This window comes from Arvicola amphibius, chromosome X, assembly GCF_903992535.2.
Source record: "Arvicola amphibius chromosome X, mArvAmp1.2, whole genome shotgun sequence".
In the NCBI taxonomy this organism is placed as follows: Eukaryota; Metazoa; Chordata; class Mammalia; order Rodentia; family Cricetidae; genus Arvicola; species Arvicola amphibius.
This window is the reverse complement of record NC_052065.1, coordinates 114,067,804-114,088,996: the sequence shown is the minus strand read 5'-3', so window position 1 is coordinate 114,088,996 and position 21,193 is coordinate 114,067,804. Positions and strand designations below refer to the sequence as shown.

The 21,193-nt window shown below is 35.7% G+C and overlaps 1 protein-coding gene across 1 annotated transcript in view; it reads left to right on the top strand.

The window, feature by feature from the left end:
• Positions 1–540: 540 nt before the first annotated feature.
• Positions 541–21,193, top strand: part of Slc6a14 (solute carrier family 6 member 14) — a 29,857-nt gene continuing 9,204 nt past the window's right edge. The window contains exons 1-10 of the mRNA XM_038317026.1: positions 541–588; positions 1,649–1,814; positions 4,246–4,377; positions 7,041–7,202; positions 7,980–8,115; positions 9,307–9,439; positions 10,954–11,094; positions 15,044–15,272; positions 18,027–18,152; positions 20,966–21,084. Coding sequence (XP_038172954.1) covers positions 541–588; positions 1,649–1,814; positions 4,246–4,377; positions 7,041–7,202; positions 7,980–8,115; positions 9,307–9,439; positions 10,954–11,094; positions 15,044–15,272; positions 18,027–18,152; positions 20,966–21,084 — 1,392 coding nt within the window. The remainder of the gene's footprint in view (positions 589–1,648; positions 1,815–4,245; positions 4,378–7,040; positions 7,203–7,979; positions 8,116–9,306; positions 9,440–10,953; positions 11,095–15,043; positions 15,273–18,026; positions 18,153–20,965; positions 21,085–21,193) is intronic.

Sequence of the window (21,193 nt, the reverse complement as noted above, 5' to 3'; positions counted from 1 at the left end):
TTGGAGAAATCGGAAGCCCAGAAAAGTCTTCTGTTCACAAAATAAATCATAGCAAACAAAATGAGCCCCACGGGTTGGGTCTCTCCCACCTCCAGCACCAGGGGCGATCAGCACTTGGCCCCAGGACAGAAGCCTGACTGAGAAGGAAGGTTAGTAGGAAGCCAGGTATCCAGGAAAGCAAGCAAGATTGCTAAGGCACCTGCACTGCTCTGAGTCAAAAGTTGTCAGTCTTCTTTGACTCTGGCTGCGCAGCTCACTCGCTCACAGCCCAGCCCTTTCCTAGGGCTGGGACAGGGAATTGCTACATGCAGGATTACCTGGGGGAAACACCAGAGGCTCCCTTTGGTCCCTTCCAGTAATTGAAAGGACTGAGCGTCAGAAAGGGGGAGGAGAAAGCTTCCCTCCATAAATGGTCCCACCCCTGGGCAAGGTGGCTCACTTTGGCAGGTAGCAACGGGGGAGTGTGCACCTGCCACCAGTCGAGCTCAGCCAGACTGGGAGAAGAGGCGAGGCGGAGCAAACCAAGGGAGTGAGTGAACCATGGACAGATTGAAGTGCCCGAGCTTCTTCAAGTGCAGAGAGAAGCAGGTAGGGGTCTGGAAGCCTCTGGAGGTGTAGAGGTACAGAGAGGGAAAACAAGGGGCGGGGGAGTCTCAGGTTTTGCTTTCTGTAGCTGTTCCTTTTCGTATATTTCTTTCTCTTCAACTCTTTTCAAGTATGCCTGCTATGTTCCAACAAACTTTCCACGTCCCACAAACAATGTGAAAAACAACTTTTATGCTGGTAGTTAGACTTAGGAGCACCTCACCCTGTACCTTGGGAACCCTACAGAATGCTGTTCTTTGTCTTTCTCTACACTGTGCTCATATGCTGCAGGGGAATGCAAAAATGGACTGTCCTTATCTGACCCTAGGAGCATTCCATAATCAAGCAGCTAACAGGTTGGAAGAGAACCCCTCCCTAAAAGGAGAGAGAGAGAGAGAGAGAGAGAGAGAGAGAGAGAGAGAGAGAGAGAGAGAGAGAGAGAGAGAGAGAGAGAGAGAGAGAGAGAGAGATTCTCCACCTGGTGGGACAGGAAAATTTGTCTCTGCATATACTTTCGTGATTTTGAGAAAACACTGACTACGTGCTCTAATCAGAGCATAGAAAGTGTATGGACTGATTTTTATTTAATTAGAAGCTACATTTGATACTTCTGAATAACTTGCTATAATCTTAGGAATGTTGACTCGTCCTAATTTATACTGAAAATTTTTGTATTTGACACTTGACTTGTCTGCTTTCATTTGCACTTCATGTTGGTGTGACAATAAACTTCAGACGATGTTAGCTGAAAGGACAGTAAAAACATCTTATAAACTTCTTTCTTTAATTTGGAGAAGCAATTGCTAAATAAACATAGCTACCAGTAGAAATCTCCTTAGTTTTGTCTACTGCTGTACCACTCTGAGTGTTCCAAATCTGACCTTAGAGATTAAGCAGTGTTAGGCCTGGTTAATACTTGGATGGAGAAAATCTTCTTGATTTTGAGAAGAATTCCCTATGAGTTTTCACCCTTCTTTTCTATAACACTGTGAATTTATGAAATTATGCTTCTGTGGAATTCGTAACGGAAAGGGAAGATACTGATAAATTTTTCCTTTTTTAGAAAGTGACAGCTTCATCTGAGAACTTCCATATTGGTGAAAATGATGAAAATACAGACCGTGGTAACTGGTCCAAAAAATCGGATTATCTTCTGTCTATGGTTGGATATGCAGTGGGATTGGGAAATGTGTGGCGATTCCCATATCTAACTTATACCAATGGTGGAGGTAGGCTTTTTCTTCCATTCTTTTTCCTCTAGTGGGTTGCTGTATAACTTCTTTATGTATGTATGTTTGTATCCACATATAGAAAATTCTGGATACTTACGTAATGCAACACATATAAGTATATATAATATACACATATATAATACTTATATATATATAATGAAATATGAATTAAAGAGAGGTATATGATACTTTCAGTTAGTAAAGAGGATGAGAAACAAGCAAAACATTTACTAATGAACTGTAAGCTACTAGCTCACATTTGAAAACTGCTTCAGAAAACTCTGATATAAACTTGATAAGAGTGTTACATGCAGTACTTCTGAGTTGATTTAAGAGGCCATATGATCTTCAACTAGGACTTTTAAAAGAATAGTCATACTCAAGTTGAACTTAAAGTATGTAAAAGGAGAGACATCTAAATCTTTTTAAAAGCTCAAGGAAACTGCTTAGCTAGAGTAAGATGTTTTTATAATTTAAGTGTGAACAGAAATGGTTATTAATTAATATTTTGTTATACTATTAATTTACATATATTTAAATGCCACCAATCATATAGAATATAAATAAAATACAATAGAATTTAGTTCAAGGCTATGTAGTTTTATTGTTGCAAAATAATACTTTTTATAACTTGTAAATCAATATGTAGACCTAATAAGAACACAAAAATAACTAAGATAACACACAAAGGGAAAGAAAATGAGTTGTGCAATATTCTAGTAATGTGGAAATAACTTTTCAATCACAGCATTTTAACTTACTTGTGCTTATAGGCTCTGTTAGAAGTATAGAGGTGACATGTGCCTGTATTTCATAATTGGACACCTTTGGAATTTTGCCAGTATAATTATTTTTCTCTTGGCACAATAGGATTGTGTGTGGTGATGCGTCAACCACATTTCTTGTTAATTGAGTATTTAAAACATTCACACTGGCCACCAGAGACTCAAAAAAAAGGGAGCTCTGAGCTCTGTTTATTAAACACTTTAAGGGTGGGTAGCATAAATTCCCTCATCTAGGACTTAGGTCATCCAATAGTGGTTTTGATGTAAGTATTAGCAGGAAAACGAGTCAATAATCACAAACCTTTTGGTGTCTATGTCCTAAGGCTCTTTTGAGATTCTTACAATTGTGTTTACCATAAGATAGACCCTGTAACTTGACATCATAATTCACCTAATAATCAGCATAATTTTCCAGGAAATGAATAAAACTAATTTTAATAGAAAAATTTAAAAGATAATGCAAATGAAATAATTTTATTTTTTCCTATGCTATTGCCTCTTTTTTATGTATTTTCTAAAAGTTAATATGACACATTGGTACTCAACTTTTAAAGGTCACATCATTTGGGTAATAGATAATCTACATTCTCTAAGAGCTTTTTGAATTCGTGAGTAGCAAGGAAAATAATTAAGGATAATTGTGACAGAATAAATGAGGTATACATATCAGAAATCCTGTTTTCATTTGTCAAAATCTATCTTGCTTTTAATAACTATTGCCAAGACTTCTAGATTGTTTGGCTGGGATATTTAACATTATGTCTCTGTTTCAACTTGTAGTCAGGTAAATATTCTAGTGAGAAGTATCATAAACCAAATATGGGCAGAAAAAGTAAAACAAAAAGTTTAAAAGGAGGGGAGGAGTTGGATATTCTTATATGGGAGATTAGTTCCTGTGATAGTGGAAGTTAACTGAGTCTCAGATGGTCAGTCTTTAACAAAACCATTTCATATTAACATTGACTAAAGAGCCTTGTGACTATTCAAAGAATTATGAGCTTAATTGCAGTAATTTGCATTCTTAACTCTATTTACCATCTACATTCTAAGTTTTAAAAGTAATCCATGTATTGTTGAGAGAGAGAGGAGGAAGGGAGGGAGGAAGGAAAGAAAGAAGGAACAGAGGGAAGTGAACTAACATTGAATACATGTCATATGCTTGCAGTGTTGCCACTGTTTGATCAGTAAATTAGTAAATTTGATAATTTCTAGAGGCCCAGCATTTGAACTCGAGACAGGAAGTGTATGAGTTAGTACTATATCCCCCTTTTATAAGAAGGAAAAGTTCACAGGCTAGTAAAACATTCTAGGTTAAATAGTTGATAGATGATAGAGCCAGCATTTTAAGGTATATCTATTTGGCTCTATAGTCTGTGATCTCTCAACTTCACTGACTGACTTTTTATAAGCTATTATTTTTAGTAATTATAGTAACTTCACTAGGAAACATTCCCATTCCAGTTTGATTAATGGGAAACTCAGTTAATGCATTTAAGTTACTTTCTCACAAAAAGTAATAAATCTTGGACCTCAAGCCAAATCCCTCCAATTTCCACTGTATTATTACTCTTTAAAATGCTATGTTCCTTGTCAAAGTGCCACCAAGACTTTCAAATGTAATAATAAATTTATTTGCTTTTCAGGTGCTTTCTTGATACCATATGCAATTATGCTAGCATTGGCTGGTTTACCTTTGTTCTTCCTGGAATGTTCACTGGGACAATTTGCTAGCTTAGGTCCAGTTTCAGTTTGGAGGATTCTGCCATTGTTTCAAGGTTGGTATTTAAGACTTTTCAGCATTATGATTGTTGGTCTATATACACTGTTTTCACTTGGTGGAAGAAAAGAGAATTTAAAGCCTGATACATTTGATAACATAGAAGTTGAGCAGAAAATGCTCACAGAGGCCGAAGTGGACAGGAAGGAAGAAGCCAGTTTGTCAAAAAAAGATATAGTTGTAGTTAGAGAAATAAATTTGCTGGGCGTGATGGTTTATGCCTTTAATTCCAGCACTCAGGAGTCAGAGGCAGAGGCAGATCTTTGAGTTGGAGGCTATCCTAATCTACAGAGTAACTTCTAGGGCAGCCAGGGCTACACAGAGAAGCTGTGTCTCAGAAAAAGAAACAAATCTAAGAAAGCTACAATCTATAGGTCTATAAATTAGAGAATTGAAAAAAATAAAAATCACAGTATGGTTTCTATAGTTGAGAATAGACAATATATTATATTCATATATTATAATCTCATAAATAAAGACAGCGGTCATCAAGTATTCTTACCAATGAAGTGATAGTCACCTGGGGGTAATATGCTTGCCAATCAGAAGATTAATTCATTTCACAATATATATGCAATTCACGCATCACACAGTACATGAAAAATGTGGTTTTCTCTTTCAACTAAAAGTACAGAAAAAGGACATGCTAGGGCAAAGATGGCATTGCTTCATATATATATATATATATATATATAGTGCATACACATACATATATATATATTGTGCATACACATACACATATATATATATTGTGCATACACATACACATACACATACACATACATATACACATACACATACACACACACACACACACACACACACACACACACATATATATATATATATATTGTGCATACACATACACATACACATACACATGAGTGTGCACCTGGATATAGAGCATGAAAGTCAATGTCATACATCTTTCTTAATTCCTTTGAAATGGACTCTCAATAAACCTGGAGCTCATTCTTAGGCTGGACAGAATGGACTGCAAGCACTGGAGAGATGCTATCTCTACTTCCTCAGTGGTGGGATTTAAGTGCACTCTATTACAACAAGCTTTTTTTTAAAACACAGGTGCTAAGTTCAGGTACTTATTCCTCTATATCTATAGCAAACTGTTTACCTACAGAGCCATCTTTCCAGTCTTCAAATGTTAACTTTTACTTTTACCTGGATGCACATATAGGAAGGACACTAAAAGATGATTGTCATGGTGTAATTATTTGACAGTTTTCACCTTTTGAATTATTTTGTCATAGTCTTGTTGTGCATTAGCTTCAAGACAACAGCTTTAACAATGTACCATTTTTATTTTAATTTATGTATATGTGCACATGGGTATACGCCACATGTGTGTGATTGCCTGTAGAAGCCAGAAGAGGGCTTTGATCACCTGGAAGTTGGAGTTACAGGAAGTTGTGACACACCCAATATGGATGCTGAACTATTGTCCTCTGGTCCTCTGGATGAGCACCAAGTGATCTTAACCACACCGAGTAATCTCTCCACCCTCAAGGCTCTCTCTTTTAAGTTATTCCTTCAACAGATTTGTTTTACTGTCTTTGCATATCTTTTATAAAACATCACTGAGAAAAGTTGGATGGCAGACCACTATTTCCTCTTGGATATTCCTAAGAGGAGAAGAGTCTAGATGAAAAAAATGCCTTGATTTTATCTTTAAAGACTAAATATAATTTTAGCATTTACTAGTTACTGCAAACCATTTGTAAAAGCCTCAATGCAACACTAGAAATATATAATAAGGAGGTAAATAGAATGCTTTACTGGATGATTGGAGAAGCTATTTCAAATACTAGTCTTACTAATAGGAGTTATAATCATTATGCTAAACTGCCTTGTGAACCTACTGAGTAACAGAACTTTGGGGGTTTAAATTCAGTTTGTTTCTGAATTTGTACTCTTTCTGCGTACTTTTGTGTAGAAATACTGGATTGTGTTCTTTAAGGATGTTACATCAGAATATTCCTTTACTATCTGACAATTGTTTTACAGATAAAGATTTGAATTTTGGTGGATTTGTCCATAGGCTATGAGCATTGGAGCTTTTTAATACCGCATTTCCTGCTCTCAGAGGGATTTGAAGAATTAATAAGGAATAATTGAATAGGATTTTGTGAATTTTGTGGCTAAATCTAAGCCTTTCCCCTTTAGCCTCAATAGCCTTTTCTTAAGAATTGAAAAATTCTCCAAAATTCAGTCATCAAAATTGGTTTGCATTTGGGAAGAGGGAGCTGAAGAGATTGCTCAGCAGTTAAGAGCACTCACTGCTTTTCCAGAGAGCCCAAGTTTGATTACCAGCACCTACACTGGGCATTTCAGAGTCTCCTGTAACTCCAGTTTCTGGGCATCCAATGCCTCTGTCATCTGCAGGCACCTGCACTCAAGTGTGCACACTCACAGGTGTGCAGTGCACAGACACAGTTAAAATAATAACAATTGAGCCTTTTAAATTTTGGAAAAAACATATTGACAGGGTAACGCCTTTCCATCTCAGACACACGTTTTCTGAATTGCAACATAGACTTACGTGAAAGAGTCTTTTCATTTATTGTAGCTTTTGTGAAAATTGAACTCAGCTCTTCTTATGGATCAGCAAAATAAATTTCATATTTTAATGGTCTTGTTTTCCAGGTGTTGGAATAACGATGGTCCTGATATCCATTTTTGTGACAATCTATTACAACGTTATAATTGCCTACAGCCTTTATTACTTGTTTGCTTCTTTTCAAAGTGTACTACCATGGGCCAATTGTTCTTCTTGGGCAGATGATAACTGTAGCAGATCACCAATAGGTAAACTCCATTATATTAACTTTTAAAATATTACTAGCTTTATAATTCTGTCATATTGGCTAAATAAGTTCAAATGATTAAATAATTTTCTAACCAATTTAAGCACACTTTTATGGAAAGCCAAGCCACACCTAGAAGTAATGCTTGCAAGTCCATGTTCTAAGCAGGAGATAGTAAGAAAAAGAGAGTGGTTTTTTAAGTGCCATTGTTAACAGCCTTAAATGGTAGTAGTAAAGACTGGGTGCTGCCAATGGCAATATGAGATACTTATAATTAACACTGGAGGATATACAGTTGGGATTATCCACACCCATCAGATGAAGCTTTAATGTTTTGGAAGGGTTTAAAGGGGTAGAATATCTATACAGGCTAGCTGAAACTCCCTACTGGAAATTCTGCTAAACACAGTGTCAACTGCAATACCTCTTATTCTGTAGCAGTTATTCCTGTAAAAATGACCACAGTTTAAATGGATAGTTAGAATTATGGGCTTTTCCGATTGGTGGTGGAGAAGATTTGATATACTGAATGTTACATGCTCTATTCTATTTGTAATTTATTTATTCTACTTTTAACAATTTAAGTAGTAACTTAAGTATTTCCCATTAAAATCCCTTTTCCCCATGAAAATATTTTTCTACAATTAAGTCTATCTATCTATCTATCTGTCTGTCTGTCTGTCTGTCTGTCTGTCTGTCTGTCTGTCTATCTGTCTATCTGTCTGTCTGTCTGTCTGTCTGTCTGTTGATTTATTTATGTATCTATCATTTTTTTTAGTAACCGGCTGTAATGTGAGTATAGTGACAGGAGAGATGTTTATGAATATAAGCTGGGTAACTCTCAACAACCTGACCTGCTTGAATGGTAGTGAAGTTTTTCAGCCAGGACAACTTCCCAGTGAACAGTATTGGGAGTAAGTATTGACTGACTTTTTAAACAGGTGTTGTTGAAAGGCTTTTTGAACCACAGTGAAATATTGGTCAGCTTCTTTTATTTCCCATTTTATTTTGTAATTTTACTATAAGTATATGTCGTGAGTTGAGCACCATGTTGGGCACCTCTCTGTAGTAAAAGGAGCAGTGGGCCACTTCCTGCCGCTTAGCTCCCGGCCACCTGGTGAGCTTTACAACCAAAATAACAACACACAAATGGCATTCATTTAAACACTGCCTGGCCCATTAGCTCTAGCCTCTTACTGGCTAACTCTCACATCTTGGTTAACCCATTTCTATTAATGTGTATCACCACTTGACTGTGGCTTACCAACATGAGTCTAACCACAGTCCGTCTTGGGTAGGAGAAGCATGGCGTCTGCCTGACTCTGCTTACTTTCTCCCAGCATTCTGTTCTGTCTACTCCACCTATCTCAGCTGAGACAGTTTCTTTATTTAACCAATGAAATCAACACAAAACAGAAAACACTCCTACATCATGAGTGTGTGGATGCCTGAAAAGACCAGAGGAATCAGATCTCCCAGGATCTGGAGTTATAGGTAGTTGTGACCCACCTGATGTGAGTGCTGGGAAGCAAATTCAGGTCCACTGGAGGAGTGCAAAGTACTCTTAACTTTGCTTCATCTCTCTAGTTACAGAACTTGGATTATAGGTCCATGCATGTTACTGTGGGAAATAATGAAATTTTACAGAAACTCTTTGAAGATATGAAGAATCAGACTATTTCAGTATGACTATATATACAGGTTTTGAATAAGTCATTACATAATGCAAAGTTAAATGTCTTATTTATGTCATTTATTTTGAGAAAACACCAATAATGCGTCATAAGAAGGTATGAGATAGAAGTTTGCTTTCTTTATATATATATATATATAGGAAATTAAAACATTGAGAGAAAATCATGAGTAATGATATTTTTTTCTAGGTGCTTGAAATTAGGACTGCCTTGGGGACACTTGAAGTTCAAAGATTGACTTTCTAAGGAATAATATTTGTCCCTTCACACATTATCTATCAATAAAAATGTTACAAAACTAAGCTACAATACTGAAGTTTCCCTTTGGATGAAACCCATTACAAAGTCCATTAATTTTTTTAAAACAAAAACAATTAATTCTGTGCTTATAAAAGGTCTTCTGTATTTCAGCAAAGTGGCTCTTCAGCGGTCAAGTGGAATGGAAGAAACTGGAGTAATTGTGTGGTATTTAGCACTTTGTCTTCTTCTAGCTTGGCTCATAGTTGGAGCAGCATTGTTTAAAGGAATAAAGTCTTCTGGTAAGGTAAGTTGGAAGTCACATTAGTGAAGCAACTTCATTGTTGTTCCATCAGATATAAAATTATTAACAGTGTTTTGTATAATAGGAACATTTGAATCCTTGAAAGTCTTTCTACATAAGACATTCTTGTTTTATGCATAAACTTAGGGTAAGTGCTATTGTTAAAAACAAAGCAAAATGAATGCAATCCTTGTGCAACTGTTTAAAACTCAGACTCTACTAGCAAATACAGCATTCTGGGGCTTGAAAGTATGCTTTAAACGCTTTTGTCCCACAATAAGCAGCTTGAATTGGAGAACTGTAGAATGTTTTCTAGGATAACAGCACCAGTTGAAGATACAGAGAAAATAATATGCAACCATTCCTTTAAATTAATTAGTTCCAATGGAGTAAGACTTCTTTGTTTTTGAATGGGCCTCATCTGCAAAACATTTGTGTTTTCTCCCTTCATGCTTAAAAACAAACAAACAAACAAAAAAACTTCGGAAAGCTTAGGTGCAACTTAAAAGAAACGATTTTTTTGTGAAGAATTACATACTACCCAGAAAAGTGTATTTTTACATGTTTTTGGCCGATCAGAGTGATGCTTCTTAAAATTTCAAGGGTAGGAATAATTGTATGCACTTATTGTCATCTTCCTAGTACAATAGCCAGCATGTTGAATTCATGTGAATACAATGACACGTGATTTCTTGAAAAAAAATGCTACAAATATTTTGTAAAAATTCAGTGGCAACTTTCCTATATGCTTCATTTGCACATTTTAAACCCTTGGTTCCTTTATGATGCAGTAGTTTTCTTGCAAAAAGTCCATTAAAGGCAATTTAATTAAGCAATTGGAATTTATTAGTGTCTTGGGTGAGTTATTTAAGTCAACTCATTGGGAATATTATCAAACATAGGATATCTAAGGATAAAAAATTACATGTTATTATAGCCAGCCTCAAGGACAATCTATTAATCTGAAACCCTGTGGTATCTAAGAGTCATGGGCCTATGTGTATCTTATCAGCCTCTCTTAACGGTAGCTTTAAGTAGCAAGTATACAGTGTGCTCTGTATTTACTCTAGTGAAGCTTTTATGAGCTCTGGACATGTACTAGAAGATATTTTCCTTGTCCTTGGGGACTGAATGTACTCACCATTACCAGTTTTACATTTCTCATCCAAATTTACTGAAAAGAGACATTCAGTCCCCTCAGACATTTATAAGGATCCACATAGAATAGCATTTCATTTAGATCTCAAGTGATCACTGCTGTGTTTGTTTACAGTAGGAACCTTAGAAATTCTGCTCCCTACATCAAAGTACTTTCAAACTTGGATCTATTTTTGGAGTCGTGAGAATATAGAAAGGAAATTATCCTAAATTTGGTATTGGTATTATTGGACTTACTTACATTTTGAAACCTGAAGTAAATTATTTGACGAATTGCAACTGGTTGTTAATTTTGCTCATAGAAAATTATATGCCATAATTTTAAAGTGGCATTAACTTTTAGTTGTTCTGTTTGTTAGGTGGTATATTTTACAGCTCTTTTCCCATATGTGGTTCTCCTAATTCTGTTAATACGAGGTGCAACTTTGGAGGGTGCATCAAAAGGCATTTCATATTACATTGGAGCACAGTCAAATTTTACAAAGCTCAGAGAAGCTGAGGTAAGACTTAAGAACATTTAAAATTACCTGAGAAGTTAAAACTTAAAGTTAAATATAAGAAATTTTGTTACATATGTGTGTGTGTGTGTGTGTGTGTATGTGTGTTATTGTGTCAAAGATAAGGTTAAATTTTGTTCAGTTGATTATAGAATTAGAACACAGGCTTGACATGGGTTAAGTATTTCAGAAAAAAACCTATTCTACTAGAAATAGAAACACATATATTAAAAATAAATTTTAAAAAACTTTAAATTATTTATTTTGTGTGTTGGGGTATGCACATGACATGGTACACATATGACATGGTGTACACATGAAAGTCAGAGGGGAGTTTTTGGGAAATCATTTCCGTCCTTCCATTAGGTCAGTTCCAAAGAACTTGGGTGATCAGGCTTAGCCCCAAGTGTTTTTATTCACAGAGTTATGTCTAGAGCCCTTAATAATTCTCTTCTAAATGTAGTCTATTTCCAGATAAGGGCTGTGTATTGTGGACACATAAGATGTTTTACAATTTTAACTGTGCAAGAGCATTAATGATAAGCTTATATACAGCTACCATACTTCTGTTGATATTGCCCAAGGAGGCTTACACATTTTTAGAAGTTACATAAAATTCTTGTCATATATTAAGCTTACTCTTAATCTTATATTAAAATCAAGGGGGGAAACCTATGCTAATATTATCTGCCACATTAGTAGTGCTATTCAAAATGGATAGTTTTAGGTTTCTATTGTCTATTACATTAAAAACATGCTGACTTCCAGTCATTGACATTTTCTTTTTTAAATACTTAAAAACCAGATATGTATTTAATTGTAGAGTTTTTCTGTAACTAAGGTCAAGTTGATCAGTTTCTGTCATGGAAATCTATCACTTAACTTGAAAAGTTGAAATGCAAATTTCTGATCTTTGGTTTCTTTTGCGGTGCCCAATAATTTTCCCTCAATGATTAACCACAGCAGTTCTAATTATTTTAGAGCCATGGCACTTTATTAGTATAGTCTTGGAGATTAAAGCTCTTTGATGTGTCCTCAGGGCACCTTAAGGCATTTCTTAATTAGTCTTAGTCCTTACTCTTTTTAACCTTGTTTACTAATTCATTCCCAACTAGGTGAACATTTTTCATTAGGTTATTAAACATGATAAGTTAATAAACTGTGGAATTAGAAAACTCATGCAAATGTGAACTAGAGTACAATTATTTAACAATTGATGGTGCATTATAGTCTTGTTACTTCATTTTCCCTAAGAAGTGTGCATTTTACTTAAACTTCAAAGCTTTGGTCACAGACGAAAAGCCGCTTTGATACATTTATGTGGCTTTTTATATGTCTCAGACCCTTGAGTTTTATACTCCCTTGAAACTATCTTGTAGTTTTCATATGGATTTTGTCTCTGTTTCTGTGTCTCTGTTATTAAAAAAGAATCAGACCTGCATTTAAAGTTCCTTGTGAAACATGCAATTTAGTCCTCCACTCCCTACAGCAAATGACCACATTCCACATGTTTTGGGTTTGCTAGTGATAATAGCTTCCCTCAGATTAGCATTCTTTCTCAACACTGATCTGACTCATCCAGCTCAGGTCCTCTTAAATCATATATGCATGCATAACATATCAAGTACAGAGACTCAGAGATCAACATAAGCATGAAGTTCATCCCCTAAGATGGACAGCAACCAAATAAATAAGGATATTTTATTTCTATCTTTATTTATTAATATCTAAATGAAAATATCTTAGTCTATGTGTATCTCTCTGTATGTATCTATGTATTTACCCACCTATCTATCTTCCTTCTTACAGATTTGCTATAATCTAGCATGAAAAGTATATTCTATAGACCCAGTGAAATTTTATTCTCTAGGAAACTTGCTTCTATTGAATTATTTTCAAGTGAAAAAATTAATGTTTTTACGATCATTACAATATATTAAAATTACATTATGATTGTTTCTCATAATAACAACTATAATTACCATGGAGTATCTTTTAATCATCATTATTATTGCTTGTACCTACCAATGAGTTGAAGAGGTTAAATTAAAATGACACGCATGAATGGTTTGGGTGTAAATTTATTCCTTTTAATTCTAGAACCAGAATTGTTAGTCGCATATGGTCACATTATTCAGTCTACCTTCCACTGACCTCTGTGAGGCTATGAGGACTGAAAAGACACTTTTGGCCAAATATAAATTTGTCCTGTTGTTTGAAATCTACACAAGTCATTTTTTTCTCTTTTGGTTGATATTATATCCAAAGAATTCCAATTTTAAAATAAATGAACCTGAATAAATCTCTGAGTTAACTGTTGGCCTTTCACAAAGAGGAAGGAGGGGCAAATTCTGATGTCAGTAATGATAAAGGACTGGAATTAGACAAAGACACAGAGCCAGGTTGGGTTGTCTAGTAACATCCTTGCTAAGAATTAATGTGGTTTTAATATCACATTGACATATAGAATTAATAAAATCCCGATCTAATTCCCAGCACAGATAAGTATGGATAAATTCTCATGTCAGACAAAAGACAGCATTACAAAAAAACCCACAAATCATGAGGTTTTAGCATAGGAACAGGTATACAGAGATGGTACAGAATAGTAATCTCAAAAAATATATTTACCAAGAAACAAAGTTTGGTATTTAGCAGAGGTAACAATTCGTTTCAATCTGAAAAGGATGGATGATCCAATAGATGTTATTGATGTAATTTGTAGCATCAGGTATCCTTAAAAATTAAAAATAATGTGAAGTGGAAATATGTGTAGCATAAATTATGTATAACAGATGTATAATTAATATGTGTAAAATAAATTGGAGGGAAATTGAAAATTTGATATTGTAAACAAAAGGGTTTCATGTAGAGAATACAGAATAACATCCTTATAACCTTGAGCTAAGCTTTGTTTGCAGACAACACAGATTAAGAAACATACAGGTAAACACATCTGAATAATTTCAGCTATATTAAGTAGCAATAGCAAAAATACTTGAAAGTATTTTTCAATACTCATTGAAAGACACAAAGTAAAGAGGACAAAAAACAAGCAACACATTGGGAGGGGAAAAAGCCCTCTAGAAATACAACACACAAAAGACTAGAATTCAGTTTCAAAAATGAATTCCTGGGTGTGGTGTGGTATGTGTAACTTAAACTCCACCACATACTTTTAGAAGCAGAAGCAGACAGATCTCTGTGAGCTCTATGTATGGTGTTTCAGATCAGCGTGGTCTACATAAACACCAGAGAGAGAGAGAGAGAGAGAGAGAGAGAGAGAGAGAGAGAGGAGGGAGGGAGGGAGGGAGGGAGGGAGGGAGGGAGGGAGGGAGGGAGGGAGGGAGGGAGGGAGGGAGGAGAGATTGAAGCTGCCTCTCTGAGAGAGAGAAGGAAAGGAGAGAGAACTCAGGCTGGAAGCTGCAGATCAGCCTGTCTCAGCAGATGGGGAAGGGAGTGGGCATGGCTTGTCTCTTAAAGAGACAGAACAATCATTACACTGTGGAAAATGCTAATTTTGGTAAGTAATGAGTCTAATCAGAACTCTTGATTTAAAGCCTTTAGATTAGATCAAACAAGAAAAAAGTTGACAAAATGTTGCCAATGCTATAGAGCAATGGTTCTCAACTTTCCCTTTAATACAGTTCCTTATGTTGTGGTGATCATAAAATTATTTTTATTGCTACTTCACATCTGTAGTTTTGCTACTGTTATGAATCATAATGTAAATATCTGTTATGCAAGGGTTGCAGCCCACAGTTACTACTGAAGTATAAAAAACACACAAAAAATTAAAAAGCTCATACCATTATTTTCTTCCTCTTGATGGTTGACATTTAGGCATTCATTTTATTATTTTTAATGGGCATTTATATTTACTTATATACTCTTTTCTATGAGTTAAATTTTAAGAGTACATGTTTAAAAGTTTTTAAAATTTCTCTTACAGGTTTGGAAAGATGCTGCTACCCAGATATTTTATTCCCTTTCTGTCGCTTGGGGTGGCCTAGTCGCTTTATCATCTTACAACAAGTTTAACAACAACTGTTACTCTGATGCCATTGTAGTTTGCTTGACAAACTGCCTCACTAGTGTGTTTGCTGGGTTTGCGATTTTTTCTATATTGGGGCACATGGCTCATATATCTGGAAAGGAAGTCTCTCAAGTTGTGAAATCAGGTATACAATTCTGGATGCTCCTGAGGATTAATTGAATATAGCTCACTTGTGAAATTCTGGTCTAATTTACAGGCATCTATACTTATAATTAGAGTTATTGTATTTATTGGTCCATCTGACATAATGCATTTTAATGTAATAGTTCCTAAAAGATCTGGAAACACAAAAGCATTTTAGGGAGCAGTTATTCCAGAAGACATAATGTTGGGAACACAGTTCAATTGGGAGAGTTCTCATCAAGCAAGTACCATGCCCTGGGTTTTTTTACCTAGTACCTCAGAAACCCTGTGTTGTGTCATATGCATATAACCACAGCACTTAGGAAGTCGAGGTAGGAGGAATAGAAGTTGAAGACTAACCTCATCTACTAAGAGAAATCAAGGCCAGCTGAGGCTGCATGAGAGTACCTAAAAAATGAAATAAAGACACTTTTTCTTTATTTTTATTTATCCTTAATACAACCACTCAGCACAATTCTATGCTTTATGAGAGAAACAATTACGACAAAAATTTCCCATGTGAAAATACAGTATTAGGTTTGAACTTTTAACCTTATCAATGTAATAGGAATATTAAAGTGACTTGATGCATAATTAAGTCCAGCTTTCAAGGAATCTGATTGATGAGTTTTCTAACCTTGCAGACAATAGTTAAGGAATGCTTACTATCCAGCTAAAGTCTGGTGGAAAACGAGTCCTAGGATTCTTAAGCAGGAACCGCTCTGAAACTTTTATTATGTTTAGTTTAATATAACAGGAACACCAATGGATGGTAGTAGAAGCCCTGTATTAGAAGAGATTTTGGAGATCATTTTGTGTCCATTTCCTTATAGTTCAGTGGTACACATAAACACTATGTCTTGTACAAGTGCAAATATTTAGAAAGTGGTAGAGCCTACTTTAAAAGCCAATGCTATGAATTCTATTTCTGTCCTCTGGGAAGTCAGAGAAACTGAAATACATAAAACTGAGGGTCACATAGAAAAAAATGAACAAACTACAGTGTTTTTTAAAAGTAATATCAACTTGAAGATGAGATTCCATCTAGGACTTTATTATATTCAATTTTGTAGGTATCTGTAAACTGAAATGCTATTACTCATAATAATTAAACTGAAATTGTATTACTCATAATAATTCTGGGTAAACATTTGATAAGATGGCAGAAGACTTAGATTCATTCCAGCTAGACATGATGGTGCATATTTTTAATACTAGCACCAGGAAGGTAGAGGATGGCAGATTTCTGTTAATTTGAGGCCAGTTTGGTCTACATAATAAATTCCAGAACAACCAGGGTTACTTAGCCCCTGTCTCAAAAAGCAACAACAACCAAAAAATTTATTCTATATATTTATTTTTCTAGGTAGTTCAACTTCATTTTACTTTTTATAAATTTTAGAATAAGGTGAATTTAAGATTTTGTCATTTAAGAAATATGTTCTTCTCCTTCACCGATATCTTTGGTACTGTTTGAGATGTGGTCTCATGCAGCCAAGCCTGGTGTCAAACTCTGCCTCGGGTGGAGAATGACCTTGAACTCCTGATCCTCCTTTACCCCACACCCCAAGTCCTGGGATAACAGGTGTGTACTATCACACCTTTAATCAATCAGTTGATTAGGGACTGGATAAAATCAGTTGCTATCTAAGAATGGGGGTCTGAGTTCAAATCTCCCAAATCCATGTATGTGTAGTGTGCCTCTGTATAGTGTGGAAATCTGCAATACCAGAAATCCATAGGAGAGAAAAGAGGCAAAGATAAGAGAATCCTTGCTCACAGTTCAGCACCTAGGAATATCCAGCAGAAAAAAAAGAGACCACATTTTTACTAGACAGAAAGCAAAGATCAACATCCAAGGTTGGTCTTTGCACATATAAGCTATGGCACTTGAATTCATGAACTCATGTATGAGTGAACACACACACACAAACAGAGAGAGAGAGAGAGAGAGAGAGAGAGAGAGAGAGAGAGAGAGAGAGAGAGAGATTAAAACATTGAAATATTAAAAGATTTAAAATTTTTAAATGATTTTTATTGATCTCTACATTTTTGTTTGCTCCCCTCCCTGCCTCTCCCCTTCCCTTCAACCCTCTCCCATAATCCCCATGCTCCCAATTTATTCAGGAGATCTTGTCTTTTTCTACATCCCATGTAGATTAGATCTATGTCTGCCTCTCTTAGGGTCCTCATTGTGGCCTAGGTTCTCTGGGATTGTGATTTGTGGGCTGGTTTTCTTTGCTTTATGTTTAAAAGCCACTTATGAGTGAATACATGTGATAATATTCTAAAACAACTTTCATGAACAAAATTGTATTAGCTTAATTCATGTCACACATTCACATTAGCTTAACAATTCAAACATTTTGTATATTTATTATTACTGTGCATTAGAGAAAGGGAGGGATGGGTGAAGGGAGGGATAGTGAGGGGGGAGAGAAAGGAAGGGAGTAAGGGTATGGGCAGGTCACAGTGATTGTGTGGACAAAAGAGGACAAGTTTCAGAAATTTGCTTTCTTTTTCTACTGTGTATTTTAGAGATCGATCTCAGGTCAAGTTTTAATGACAAGTGTTTTTACTCAATAAGCCATCTCATCCAAATAAAACATTTTAAGAATTTAATTTGGTAAAGAGCATACGTTTATAAATTGTATTGCCAAATTATGATGGGATTTTAAAAGTATATTACTTTGAAAATGTTCAAATGTGTAAATTTACTTGGCAATTAATTTAAAATATTTCACATTTTTCTTAGGTTTTGATTTGGCATTCATTGCCTATCCAGAAGCTCTAGCCCAACTCCCAGCTGGTCCATTTTGGTCCATATTATTTTTTTTCATGCTTTTAACACTGGGTCTGGATTCTCAATTTGCTTCTATTGGTAAGTAATATTTTTGTGTTAAATAACTCTGATATTTTATTCCTGATTCCTTTATTTGAAAACATCCTGTTTTTTTTTTTAATTCTAGTATCTCTTTCAGTGCTATTAAGATCATCAAGGCACAAGCGAGGTTCAGTAATGCATTTTCAGAGTGCCACCTCCCCCAAAGGGTCTAAAGCCATATTTTAACTCGATTTTGCTTAGTGGCTAAGCAGGATGCTGAATTATTTTAATTTAAAATAAATTCATAGTGACGTAAAAAGATAAGAATGTTTATGAGTTATTTCAATTTAAAAATTAAATGCACAAAACATAGTATATTTACATACTTGACATTAAAAACCTCAAATATTAATGCTTTATTATATTTTCTCTAGATAAATATTTTAGAGGGAGTCAATTTTTGATCCCTTTAGACAGAATTTTGTATTTGTTTCTTAATTCAATGTATACTTTACAAAACAATGAAAAAATGGCTACCATTTTCTCGTTCCTGCCCTCTGTACCTGGGGACAGTTCCCTTGACAACTTTATTTCTCCCTGAAAACTGGGTTCTTGCTTGGAAGAGTTTTAACAAAACTCTCATTAACAATTTCTCCCTTTTGGATAGGCAATAAATTGGTTCATTTGTGTCTGCATGCACATGTGTATACACATATACATGAATGCCTCTCTCTCCATATATATATATATATACACACACACATATATATAATATGCTCATAAGTGACATAAATTATTTAAGCATTTCATTTGAGTATGGCATTTTATGGTATATATACTACTTTAAGAAGACATATGGATCTATTTAATTGATAACATACCCTATTGATGGATATTTTGATTCCTCTTTTTTGTTGTTTTTCGTTTTTGCTTTTTTCGAGACAGAGTTTCTCTGTGTAACATCCCTAGCTGTCTTGAAACTCGCTCTTGTAGACCAGGAGGTCCTGGAACTCACAGACATCTGCCTGCCTCTGCCTCCCAAATTTTATTTGTGATTAAAGGAGTGTGCCACCACCTGGCTTGATTCCTCTTTTAAAAACTCTGCACACTGCAGCTAGGGAGTTGTCCTAGTTGGAAAAGCAATTGCTATTCAGTTATCATGACCTTAGTGTGAGCTCCTGTATCCTTATAAAATATGGGCAATGTGGTTGCCTATATTCCTATAATCCTAATACTGGAAGGATGGGGTGAGTCATGGGATAGTCAGTAGAGTCCATTTGTGAGCTACGGGTTCAGTGACAAACTCTGTCTCAAAAAAAATGATGGAAAGCACTTGAGAAACAATAAACGAGATTGATCTCTGCTCACTTACATGGAACACACGTTTGTACATGCACCCCTACACACATGCACCCCTTGCATATGTTCACACACACAAATATCACAGATTTCACACAGTGAAGGCACTCTTCTTATGTATGGCTCTGTATATACAAAAGAAATTTCTTTAAGGTATACAACTAGAAAATTTGAAATAAATTTGAAAACTACTTTATTTTTATTAGTTCTCTGAGAATTTCATACAATGTATTTAGATCAAATTCACCCTGACTTTTTCCAGATCCACCCTCACCTCTATATCCTTCCAGACTGCATGTCTTCTTCTTTTTTCTTTAATAAGCCACTGAGTCCAGTTTTCCTGCCCATATACATAGTGGGTATGGGGCCATCTCCTAGAGCTTGTGTGATCTACCAACTGCCACACCTTTACAGAAAACTGACTCTCATTCTCAACTAAAAGTTCTCAACTGTCACTAACTTTCCAGTTAAGGGTGTGAACACATGACCCCTCCCACTCTAGTCTGGGTTATTGATTGACTTGATGTTTTGCAGACAGCCACAGCCGCTGTAGTTCAGGAGGGCATTGGTTCTGTCATGACCCGAAGAAAACACTTGCATCAGTCTTATTCTATGACCTCTGACTCTTCAAATCTTTTTGCCCTCTCTTCTTTGATGCTTCCTAAGCCTGGGGGTCTTGGTGCATGCCTGTGTGTGTGTGTGTGTGTGTGTGTGTGTGTGTGTCCCATTTGAGGCACACACTAATGGGATAACACTTCACAATATGATTCTATATACACAGACGAAATTTCTCTAAAGCATACAACTAAAAATTTTGAAACAATTTTTATATCATTGTCTTACATAACACATTTTCTTAGTTTATTATAGGACAAACTCAAGGTTCGTCTGGTTGATTTCCAAAGCCTTCAAAAATGTTAAATATATCTCTTGTGATCTTTTGGCTTATATATTTTTCTACTTTTAAAGAAGTTCCTGTTTAGAAGATATTATTCTTCCCTTCTTTCCTCCTTTTCCCACACATTTTTCTTCCTATCTCTATCTCTGCCCTTCTATCTCCCTGGCCTGCCTTCCTAACTCCCATAGTCCATTTCCTCCTCTTCTCTCCCCTGCCTCCTCCTCCTCTTCCATGTGCTGCACTCACTTCTCTCTCTTCCTTCCTTCCTTCTGTCTGCTGGGAACTAAATCCAGGCAGTAAGAGAAAAGACCTTGCCTGGCAGTGGTGGCACAGAGCTATTAAAACCTAGCACTCAGGAAGCAGAGGCAGGTGAATCTCTGAGTTCAAGGTCAGCCTGGTCTGCAGAGTCAGTTACAGGACAGCCAAAGATACACAGAGAAGCCCTGTCTTGAAAAACAAACAACAAAACAATGTGAGAACCTTCTTGACTTAGAAAAGAGCAGTGTCTAGAGAATACTCCCAGTTTATATGTATGAATTTGATTAATAGATATTGAATTCTGTATTAGTCTTACTCAGTTGAAATGTAATAACTCATTTTTCCCTTCCTCTAGAGACAATTACAACAACAATTCAAGATTTGTTTCCCAAAGCAATGAAACGCATGAGAGTTCCTATAACGATGGGTTGCTGCTTGGTTCTGTTTCTCCTTGGTCTTGTCTGTGTGACTCAGGTACAGTTTAGCTTTTAACTTCTATAGACAAGTATTAGTTGGACTATACTTTTAAATCTAAACAAATATGCTAAGATTCAAGTGGGTGTTTCATGCCAGGTCCAATTTC